Source organism: Diadema antillarum, unplaced genomic scaffold, assembly GCF_040938485.1.
Source record: "Diadema antillarum isolate AM-2024a unplaced genomic scaffold, OU_Dant_1.0 seq00000190_RagTag, whole genome shotgun sequence".
NCBI lineage: Eukaryota > Metazoa > Echinodermata > Echinoidea > Diadematoida > Diadematidae > Diadema > Diadema antillarum.
This window is the reverse complement of record NW_027271254.1, coordinates 181,197-193,765: the sequence shown is the minus strand read 5'-3', so window position 1 is coordinate 193,765 and position 12,569 is coordinate 181,197. Positions and strand designations below refer to the sequence as shown.

Below are 12,569 nucleotides of genomic sequence, written 5' to 3'. Positions count from 1 at the left end.
CTATATCCTACCATAATTATGAAGACATGCTAAATGAGCTGTTAATCGGCACCTAAAATAAGAAAAGCATGTATGATCTTAAAGCAGTGTTTGCATTAACATGTCTATTTGTAGTCTTACTCTTGTGTGTTCAGGCCTATACACAGATGAAGTTATCAATACTATTAGGCCTATATCATTGAGGACTCGGCCGAATAGCATTTTCAACATGCATCTTACCTTCTAATTCCAAGGTCATCCTTCTCCATCGAAAGCTTAAAAATCCAGTCCAAATATAAGTTAGTCTGATAAGAAAGAGTAAAATATTACGAATTCAGCGGTAAAAGTTTGATAGAAATCGAATGAAAATAACGAAGTAACGACATTTTGAAGTTTCGCTAATTTTCAGCAAACAGCTCTTGAACGATCAATATAAATACGCAAATGGCAAAGTGAGCATGTCATACCCTCACAAGTTGCCATATAGTTTGTACAAAAAATAAAATGGAATTTCCAGTTTTTCATTCAAACGCAATTATGCCCCGAGAGGCTCAAATCCTGATATCACTATTCTGAAGTTACTCAACTAGGAATAGCATCATGTTTCAGACTTCACTGGCAGAAACAGTGAATTTTTGTAATTTTTATACATGACCAATGGAAAATTGTGAGGTTACGTGCCATGGTCAGCTCACTCATTTGCATAAATGTTCATATCCACTGTACAAGAAATGTTTTGCAGAAATTAGCAAAACTTCAAAATTTCATAACTTCTTTATTTTTCATCCGATTTCAGTCAAAGTTTTATCGCTGAAGTTAAAAGATTTTACTCTTTTATTATCAGACTAACTTATTTGGACTGGATTTCCCCTTTAAGCCATTGCCCCGCTTCACAACGATAGTTTTAACATGCAGACTGGATTTCAAGAAATGAGGTGCATGAAATATTCTAAGTGGAAAAGACCAAACGTCGAATAAATGATATAGTAAACTGTTGTGTTCGATATTCAATTAGGGCCTTTATAGTTCTCCGGAATACTTTTCAAAGGTTGCATGCAGTTTACATGCATCATTGTTACTAAATTGTAAATGATTTTGTTTCAAAGTCGGCGTTGAATTTGAATTTGTTATCAAAATGATATATTAGCAGTAATAGTATATATGCTTAGATTTAATGCTAAATGTTATCTTCATAAAACTCGTATAGAAACGCGCCAAGTGTGAAACGCGGATAAATTATGTCATCGCAGAACGAACGCCCTCCATCATTCCTGTGTGTACAAACCTCATGAAAAGTTCGCCAACTATAATACACATTGCAATTTTTACATGAACTTGTATTGTACCGATTCAAATCTCTTCCATTCGGCAACCACTGGAAATAGACTTGTTGAGAAATCTTGACCTCTGAACCTAGTGCACGGGTTGATGTTTGTTTTTGTTGTTTTTTTTTGGGGGGGGGGTGTTTGCTTATCTTTCAGCAAACACAAGATCTGAGCTGTCACGCAAGCTCGTTGGTTGGACAAATTATTTGTCTGTTTCTTGTTATTGTTTTTATTTCTCTTTTTGTGAATAATGATAACATTATGTACGCGTGTGGTGATATGATTTACGGTATCGTGTACAATCACGGTATATTGCCAAGGGTCCGTTGTGTTACATATACGTCGATCCGTTTGAGTTTCCCTTTAAATTGCGACTGCGGTGGGTTCACCAAGTTGGCTTTAATGGACGGAGCAAGGAGGTGGAAACCTCCCTGAACTGAGTCCACCAGAGACGAACCATAGTTATTAAGTTTCATGAAAATCGATTCGACGTGATATTAAAAGAGGACTGGAATAAGTAAATTTCCCATGATATCGTAAACCTGCGATATATAATTGCAACCACATGTCCTATTTAAATCGAAGGTGATTCATGCAGCGAGTCTCCATCCAATCAGTTTCCCTCTGAATTGTTCACAAATTTTCAATAAGTGTCCCTTTTTGCATGAAATGACAAGACAATCATATTAGGCTGCCCTCTGCAGTTTTGCCATGCACCCGAAAGGTCCCGAACAACTTTTATACAAAATATGCCCTAGTTATGGAGGTGTGCCCATTCTTATATTGATCCTCTCAGTGAGCGCTTCGTGAACGGGAACTCGTGCATCTTCTTATAGGAAACTTTTATCTTTTTGATTGATAGAGTATACCTAGTAACTGATCTATGATCTGAAGATCAAAGTGGTGAACGAAACATGATGTGGCAACCATACTGCCATATAGTTAAGAAGTTCTTCTTATCTCCTTACCTTATCTTAACTCCTTATCTATTGATTATTCATCAATGACGCATTGAGCCGAACTTATTTCGCTATGATATTATGATAACCATCTGAAAGCTATTGACATATTTCCTTATTTTCTTGGTTAGTTGTTTGGTATCAGTACGGTTGTGACCGAGGCTGCAAACCTGGTCACGTGCAGCCCTATTCCACAAAAAGAGGCTGCGCGTCTATGAGACCACTCTCAATGTTAAAGGTTGGTACTACAGTGGCTCGCCAAGAGACAAGTTGCACGGGTCGTTCTCTGTGCTTAGGCCTAGGGGTCAATCCAGGGGTAAGAAGTTTCTGGAGTTGTAGCTTATGAATTGCTCCCCTCCCACCCCACCCCCCTCCCCCCCCCCCCCCCCCCCCCAAAAAAAAAAAAAGAATCTGGCAAATTTATGCGAACTAACACCTCATTATCTTTCTTTTACGTATATGCAGATTCTAAAATGGCATCAGGAAATACTGTTCCCGCCTTGGTGAGCGTGAAGTGGTTGGCAGATGCCATGAAGAGTGGGAAGACGCCGGAAGGCCGCCCTCTACGGGTACTGGATGCCACATGGCTGGGGATGCTGAACGAGGGACAAGAGGCGTACAACAAGCAACATATACCCGGGAGCTTCTACGCCGATGGCAATGTTTGCCGCGACAAAACCTCGGGGTACTACTACACCATTCCCTCCGCCGAGGACTTTGCGGAGTTTGCCGGCAAGATGTGGGGCGTGGACGGAAACACCCACGTGGTCGTGTACGAGAACGACCCTTTCTACAAGATCATGACGGCACCGAGGGTGTGGTGGCTCTTCCGCCTATACGGACACGACGCCGTGTCCGTTCTCGACGGAGGGTTGCAGCAGTGGTTAGCTGACGGTCAGCCGGTAACGGACAAGGCCACACCCGACCCCAAGCCCGTGACATTCCCGATGGCGGCAAAGCGAGGCCACTTGTACAAGTCGTACGAGGACGTCTTGCAGAATCAGTCCCAGCCGAAGTTCCAGCTGATGGACAGCCGCCCCGTCGAGTGGTATGATGGTTCGAATCCCAGTCCGTACCCAGGTACGCGTTTATAATCACCTTGCTTATGAATATCGCCGTTTTCAATTTAGAAGCACTTTTGGTAGCGCTAAACGCTGTCACGGTCATGAACGTTGACGCCACAGAAACGCACCGTCATTCTTGAAAAATCCCAAATCCGGAGCAAGATCGGGATCACTCCCAAAATCTAGTCACCTGTTCCTTTAACACAAAGTGACCTATCATGTAGATTTCAACACAATATTGTATAAAGCCTTTTGAGTAATATTGCGAACAAAATAAAAATAGATGAAATGAATGATATATGCACATGGGCATAGGCCGGTAAAATAAAAAACTCCTTGGCAGAGGCAATGAAACATAACTGTCAGCGAAGTTCGGCAATTTCTGAAATTGAGCCACTTCCAAGTTAAAAGAATGTGACGGTAGTCCTTCTCTTGTCTCATTTTGCTTCTTATCACTCCTCCACGCCAGGTATCAAACTCGGCATCATCAAAACCGCCACGAACATCCCATTCCCCAACGTCCTCCGGGAAGGCTCGAGCATGTTCAAATCCCAAGACGACCTCCGGACTCTCTTCGAGTCGCACCAAATCGACTTATCGAAGCCGCTGACGTCGACTTGCTTCGTCGGCATCACCGCTTGCATCCTTGCCCTGAGCGCCTTCGTGGTGGGGAAGGAGGACGTGGCCGTGTTTGATGGCTCGTGGGACGAGTACTCGCAGAAAGCGCCCGAAAACACGATGACATTTTACGAACTTAAACAGGCCTAATGCCACGAATTTTCTTTTTTTTTTTCCCCTTCGTCTTCTGCTGCTGCTACTGCCATTCTAGAAGATATTGAATGGTGATATTCTGCGGGACAAATGATTCCTCAAAGTGGCCAGTCTTGTTTTATCGAATAATTAATGCAAATTTCGAATCATTTTCGATGTATAATAGTGCAATTGAATCATGTTTCTTTGTCTTTGGAAAGAATAACTTGACTATAGTGTGACGAAAGCCAGAAGGGTCTAATCTGTCACATGTTCAAAAGTGATTTTATTGCAGAACGCATATTGAAACACCATGTAGACAGAAGATGGTGCCCACCGTATTTCATTGCTGTAGGGTTTATGACTTGTAGATCATTATTAATCATTCAGAATGACAACACACCGGTAGGTTCTTGACAACCGATCGTCACTTTTTATACTATTGGCAGTATTAGTCGGATGAGAATTGAACTTTCTTCCACGCAAACCCTGTGAGAGTATAGTCTCTTAAAGAAATAGGTTCAAGTTTGCACCTTTACGTGTGACACTTTTGAGCGTCTTTACGGGTGCAACTTTGTACCTTTCATACCAGTGAGCACAGGTGCTCACTCGCCTGAAGGGTGCAAAGTTGCACCAGTGAAGATGCTACAATAATATGTGTCACACGTGTAAAGATGCAAAGTCGAACCTATTTTTCTTAGAGTGTACTATTATTCCCAAATGAATCTTCTCTGAACTCATGAGAGTGATCTGGTTATAAACATATTTCGGGGCAATTTTAGCAAAATCTGACGGATTTTTACAATGGTTTACAGTGTCCAGGCTCCGTTGGACAGTGTGTCCAGTTACGAAAATAAAAACAATAGCTGAGCTGCATGCTCCTACTAAGTGCCATGAGTGCCACTAATATAGTGTTTCATTTAATTTCCTTTTATTCAATTTTATTCCATTTTATTCCAACAAATACATACATTTAAAAACACAAAATCAGTACAACGTTGTAACAAAGAAAGTATTGTGCATTGACTGACAAAAAATACTGTGGCCTTTCTAATTATACTGAATTAAAATCGACACTTTTGGAAATGGAGGCGACAAGCTGAAAAGCAAAGCTTGCATTTTGCATTCTCCTCGTGGGCAGTAATTGATTACGGAACTGAACTATTAAAACTCGAGCAAATTGCCTTAAAAGAACACATAGTACAAACGTGAAGCTATGAAAAAATAACTGTTTTCAAGTACTCCAAAATCTGACAGTCACGATTATCTCTGTGACAGGATTAACTGTACGAATTGCTGCAATACGCAATTGTATTTAGAATGAACGATTCAGCTAATTGTTTATCATCTAGGTGACAGCTGTTCGTAGATATTCAAATGTTGACTTTTATAGTTGTTAACATTTCGTATAACTCGATGTTCCCAATCCATTCAAACATCATTATAAAGCTCTGTCAACGAAGTGAAACAGAATACAAAGATTTTAAAACAGTATAAAAAGATTCTTCCGAGTTTATACTGAAGTTCCATGTGAAAGTATCGGTGTTAGATTTTGGGTGACATCCTTATGTATTTTGACCATATCCTTATGTATTTTGACCATGCCAATTTGTTTGTTTGTATGCTTGTTTCTGTATTGTTTGCTTGTTTGTTTTCTCAGTTCAAATCTGTTTCTATACATTATTAGGTATGCACAGTCTTACAAGCAATTTAAAGGCTTTCTCATGTGCATTCCATTTTTCATCATTACAGTTGTGTACTTTGTGCTGATTTGTATATCATATGAATGTAACAATACCTTGTGTTAACGTTGTTCTGATTTGTATGTCATGTGTTTTTTATCCTTGTGGAATGATGGAAATAAATGAAATGAAATGAAATAATAAACAGAATAAACAGAATGAATAAATGAATATGTGTATAGCCACCAGAATGTTCGACAGTGCATTGATATATTATTAACTTCTTCAACGGGTCGTGGGCATATCAAAGTAGTCGTTGGACTTCGACGGGTGGTGAGCATTTTAAAGAACGAGTCATCTTGGTTGTCATGGCCGTACAGTTGTGATGACCTTCGAGATAGGCCTAGATGTGCACAATCGCTCTAATAGATCACGCAATAATGGCACAATGTCTTCAAACTTGCTGAGAATATTTCGAAATTCAAGTTAAATTCCACCTCAACGTTGCCGATTTGCTTCAGTATACATTAATGAAAAAAACAAGAACACAAAGATATCATATTGATATATAGGTAACATGATTGTTTTAAAATTTATTTCATCTTATCTAAGTCAAGGAGGTGTGACACCTTTCTATTGTTTTTGTTTTGTTAAACCATTCTTAACGATTTATATGGCAAGCGTAAGTCTGTCGTTTGCTCTCAGCGACACTGTCTTTATGAAAAAAGAAAGAAGAAAAGTTGCAAAATGTTGGGGGAGATGAAGAAATCATAGAGGCCTCCCACAAGCGAATAAAATACACAAGTCTGACCCCAATGACTTTTTCGTACCAATGATACTAAAATAAATCTGGAAAAAGAAATCTAACAAATAAGCCATATACGATCTTGTCAAAAACTAATCAGATATGGCTGATGAAGGTGAGTGCCCCTTAACAAAATACAACTCATTTAGATGCTGGACACGATTTCTTTTGAATTTGGGAGAAAAACAAGTGATTTCTGAGTGATAAAACAGTAGTACTCTTACTTTAAGGACCTCTGAGTCTTTACAAAGTGACAAAATGTTTTCGTACTTCGCGAACGACGACGATAGCCGAATGAATGTCGACGGTAGTTGGCGCTTTCCATCCTTCTACAGTCAATCCCTCTCTTGTTTGAGCAGGGTGAGCAATTCTGTATCTTGTTCAATTTGAATTCTGAAGAACAAAAATCACATGAACAGAATTATTCATGGATTGCGTGAGATGTGCTGTGTTTTGCCAAAAACCAATTTGATGATCAGAATTCACTTGGTGAATATTCAAAACATCCAAAAGTCTTAGAGAGAAAAAAAAATTCTATTTCAAGGAATTTCGAAGTAGAGGATGACAAAGATTGATCTATAATCGAGTATCTTCAAAAGAATATGACTTGCAAGTCAGCTTTTGCTAGAGGTGTTTGCTTCAAGTTCCATCTTGGAAAGTACAGAAATCTTCATGTTGGGACTCTATAAATATATATATATATATATATATATATATATATATATATATATATATATATATATATATATATATATATTTGCATCGAAGTTGGACACTAATTCTACGCAGGGCACCAGCACGCAAAGTAATCTCGGATCACGTCACATGTATAGGGGTGATGTGGTTGAGCATTGGTGTCCCTGCATGGCTGGCTAGATCATCAATAATTGATTACAAAGAAGCAGTACCGAAAGAATATGATTTCCTGTATTAGTATGGACCAGTAGCCGATACAATCACTGGTTTTGAACACGTGGGCCCATCACAAACTGTTGAACCATGCAGGGGAAGGCCATAGAAGGTTGAGTGTATTGCATGCAAGGTTTCTCCCACACTCAAAAGCACGTTTCAGAGCATACATTAGATGCAGTATGCACAATACTTTGACCTCTGAACTCTAAAGGAATTCTTAAAGAGATCTAGTTATTCTCTTGGGTAACCCAAAGAAACTGAACTTCGACATGTTCGGTGCGTGTAGCAAGAGTCAAAGTGGCGCTGGTAGTAAACAACTACGAGGGAAATAACCCAGCACATTCTTGTGTCACATTACCTTTCCGGGCAAGCTACGCGGGCTTGTTGCGATTAGGGATTTTCCAGCACGCAGAAGAATTTTTCTAGGGAATTTGCGTGTTTGGGAATAACGAACGTTCTGAATAATGTACAGTCAAACCCGCCATAGCGGCCACCTGTTTATAGCGGCCACCTGTCTAACGCGGCCAGCGGCCACAGATTTTGTTTCCCGTGGTTTTAGATTTTAACCTGTCTATAGCGGCCACAGACCCGATGGAGCCGTAGCCGAGCCGATAAGTCAGTAGTTTGCAGGCACAAACCCTTGTTGGTCGTATTAGGAGTCTGCATGTGCCAAGACTAATACGCGCAAAACTGCACTGTTGGGAGAAGCTACAACACAGGGCCTATGGGACAGTGCTGAGGTGGTGCATATAGTAGTCTTGGCGTAGACTCCTCTACGACCAACAAGGGTTTGTGCCTGCAAACTAATAAGTCAGCGTGTTTTTCTGCTTTGTAGCCTTGCCAGTCATTCCTGGGCAGTCATCACTCATTCAGTCATAATAATGCACTACTGACAATAGTGTTAATCTTTCTTCACGACTGTACACATGCTATACTGTACGTGCAACAATTTCATAGACACCGGCACTGTTCAACGCATTAAAAACACACGTGTGCTTACGTACACACATCCGTGTACAGGTAAGTACTTATAGATGTATACAACGATGATAAAGTACATGTAGGCAATGCACACAAAGTTGGATAACCTGTCTATAGCGGCCACCAGTCTATTACGGCCATTTTTTCAGTCTCCCTTGGGTGGCCGCTATAGACAGGTTTGACTGTACTTTATTGCATTCGGCGATCAACGAAATTTGGGGATGATAAACATCACCCGTTACATGACTTTCATTATTGACCAGTGTTCATTGACTACCCAGCAAGCATTTGGACGTTTTCTGAACGTTTTTGAAACGTTCCAAGTTCCAAAGGTTTTACTGACGTTATATAATGTCCAAAAATTCCCACACAAAATACCCAGACATTCGTTGATCCGAAATTGAAAAAGGGTTCGTTAATCCGAACATTTTGTGGCGTTATTTCGAAGGTTCCTTAATCCGAAAATGAAGGAAGGTTCGTTATTCTGCAGGTTCGTTCTTCCGAAAATGGAATACTGCTCGTTAATCCGAAAAGGAAGAGATAGTGTATTCTAACGAACCTTCGGAATTACGAACTATATTTCATTTTCGGGTTAACGGAACTTCGGAACAGCAGACCTTATTTCATCTTCAGATGTAATAACCCTCAGAATACTCCTACACCTTGTTTCATTTTCAGATTAACGAACTTTCGGAATAGCGATCTGTACCCACGTAAGACACCTGCTGTGTTCAAAGTACATTTTCAGGAAACATATTCGATTCGGTCAGATTAATTCACTTATTCTAAACCGATGCTTAATATAACACATATCATAGGTGATCGTAAAAAGCATCGAATATTCTCAGACAGACATTGTGACTCTGGCTTTAATAACCATTTTCCCCCTTGTTGTTGAGGGCGCTGTCATGAGCTGACGCCGCTATCGCTCCGTGAGGGATTTTGGACTTTTTTCACCTTTTTCTATCCATTTGTTTCACGATTTCAGTTTGCTGCACTGAAGTAACAGAATTTGTCAGACTTTGTGTGTAAACTGCATCACATTTGAAGTACATTATCTCATGTTCGAAATGTCTTCTTGCCAACTGCTTGCCATCACGACTCACTTGGTTCAGGTTATATTTTAGTACACCATGTAATAGCAACAAATGTAACCGATACTCATAAGTGATGCAATAATTTTTATACTTTTGATATGGTCAATGATAAATAAGTGATTGATATTTTTATTCATGTTGATTGTTGCCGTTTAAGGAGGTATTCTTACAGCGTGAAGCAAACTTATCATTTTCTCACAGTTTTATCTATGAATATAATATGTACGAGTGTATATGTGTGTGGGCGTGAATGCGTGTGTGTGTGTGAGTGTGTGTGTGTGTGTGTGTGTGTTGTGAGGGTATGTGTGTGCATCTTAGTGTTTCACTTGTCACTTGATTGGTTTATGCCACAATTCAAAGCTCACGGTATACAGAATAACAGGAGTGCTGATATTATCACTTGGTTCAGGTTATATTTTAGTACACCATGTAATAGCAACCCATGTACCCGATACTCATAAGTCATGCAATAATTTTTTTATATTTTTGATATGGTCAATGATAAATAAGTGATTGATATCTTTATTCATGTTGATTGTTGCCGTTTAAGTATGTATTCTTACAGCGTGAAGTAAACTTATTATTTCCTCACAGTTTTATCTATGAATATGATATGTACAAGTGTATATGATCATTATATATTGTTTTCATGCAATAATGACTTTTTATATTTCATTGTGTATACAGTTGTACTACTCCGCAATTCAGCCATTTGGCTGCCATGGCAGTATTATGAATAAACCTGATTGAAATGAAATCTTTTTTACTTAGTATATTTTATTTCGAGTTCACTCTACATATCACTTACTGCTCAAATGTACAAATACGAATATACGAAACACATCTCCTGTCAAGGAATACACTTAAACATTCCACTTGAATGTTCAAGGGGAATTTCATGAAGCGTTTTGTCAGATATTTAGTCTGATAAATTGTGAAAAGCTACTGAAATCGTTGCATCTGATTGGCTGAGAGCAAATTTGTCTGACAAAGTTGTCGGACAAAATGCTTCATGAAATGCCCCCCCCCCCCCATGAACAAATAAGATGTACAAATTAATATTCAAATATACAAAATGAATATATATAAAACATATAGGGCCTATCTCCTGTCAAAGAGTATAGGCCTAATCAAATGTGAACGAAATATTTTATTAGAAAAAAAAAGAAACATCACCAAAAATATGAGTAACACGTACACACACACACACGCACACACACACGACTCTTCCTTCTCGTATGATATCCTTCGTTTGTCCTTTATAGTAAGCCCCACCCTAAACCTTATCTATACTCCCGTCTCCCTTTAAATCCAGTTCAATGCCAGACATTTGCCGTTCCTCCTCCCCACCTTTCAACATACAGTAGTTCCAAAGTCCAAACATTCCGCGTTCCCTCAGCAAATACACAATCTCCTATTTAGTCTTCCTTTCCCTCCACAATTTGCTATACAACCTCCAAAACACACACACATTCATAGAATGCTTTAGTAGTTATAGAAGGACACGAAATACTTGACAAAAATAGTTCTTTGTATCTCTGTGAAGATAGTTTTCGCGGATTTATCAAATATAGCAATAATTATGTAGGCCTATCAAATATGAGTGGTGTCTTTACTGACAATATGCGTTACGAAAGTCCCATTTTACAAACAGTTTCTAGTCAGCCATGATATTTCCCTTGTCTTCCGCGGGGATATTTTGGTGTTTTCAAAGCATGACTATAACATTCTCACTTCATGCTATGATCACTTTGGCCATGACAATTGGCAGGAATGCAGCTCAGGGCCTACACATTGTAAGATAGAAGTATTCGAGTGATTGTTGTAAAGCATCAAGAAGTGTTGTGATGTGCAGAAAGGGTAGTAAGATCCGTCTGTCCGGAGGAGTCTTTTATTTTTTTATCTTTTTATTTATTTTTATTTTATTATTATTATTTTTTTATTGGGACGCTATCGCTCTCCTCCGGAGGGGATCCGTGAAGCCAGACGCAGTCTCCGCGGAGATCCCCGACGACCAGATACAGACCGATCTTTTGGTCAACGGAAAGGGTTACCACAAGTACTATCCTATACTGATTACATTTTAGGACCATCAGATTCCTGCGGCCCAGCGAAGCCTCAGCAGCCTGTCCAGCGCTAGTCTCTCCCACTCCCACTTTTGGCCAACATGACCAAGAAGGTACAAGGCGAGGTGAAGAACTAGTATATAAGCCACCAAATTAAAAAACAAAACAAAACAAAACAAAACAAAATAAAACAAACAAAAACAAACAAACAAAACTTCTATGGTATAGGCTATCCAACCATCTTGTCAGATGGAAAAGGAAAACAAACAAAAACAAACAAACAAAAAATAAACAAACAACCCTCACATGATCTTGATCCCCACCCCCAAACAACACCACTTTCCCCCTCCATACTCACACACACACGCGCGCGCGCGCACACGCAGTATTGATTTGATATATACTGGCTGTACTTAATTATTTCTGCATTTTTTAAAACGAAAATCATCGTCATTTTACGGTATACATTCAAGGGATCGTACAGTTATGGTTGAGACCTAATTTCAGCTTTCTAACTTTTTTGGTGAGATAATGAGAAACCTCTTATAAAATATGAAAGAGCATGTAATTCTATGAGGAATTCAACGTTTATTTGATGAAAATTGGTTTTGAAATGGCTGAGATGTCAAAAAAGAGCGATTCTAATAAAGTGTGGGACCCACACTTTATCAAGATCGCTTTGTTTTACTTTGTTTTTGGATGTTTCAGTCATTCTAAACCCAATTTTCATCAAATAAACTTTGAATTCCTCTTAAAATGGTATGTTCTGTACTATATCATAAGTGTTTCATTGGTATCTCACAAAAAGTTAAAAGCCCAATTCTCATCTCCACCAAAACTGTACCATCCCTTTCAGGTACAGCGGATTTTGAGCAAAAATGTACAAATTCATAGTATAATAATGATGACCAAACTGTAAAGTATTTGAACAAGCACAATAAATTCAGCA

General features: G+C 39.1%; 1 protein-coding gene across 1 annotated transcript; it reads left to right on the top strand.

Annotated features, from left to right (window-relative positions):
• Positions 1 to 1,583: 1,583 nt before the first annotated feature.
• LOC139728676 (thiosulfate sulfurtransferase-like) lies at positions 1,584 to 4,575 on the top strand. Its single transcript, XM_071639612.1, has 3 exons — positions 1,584 to 1,611; positions 2,729 to 3,343; positions 3,797 to 4,575. Exons 1-3 carry the CDS (start codon positions 1,584 to 1,586, stop codon positions 4,093 to 4,095), a joined length of 942 nt encoding a protein of 313 aa, XP_071495713.1. The 3' UTR covers positions 4,096 to 4,575.
• Positions 4,576 to 12,569: the final 7,994 nt, after the last annotated feature.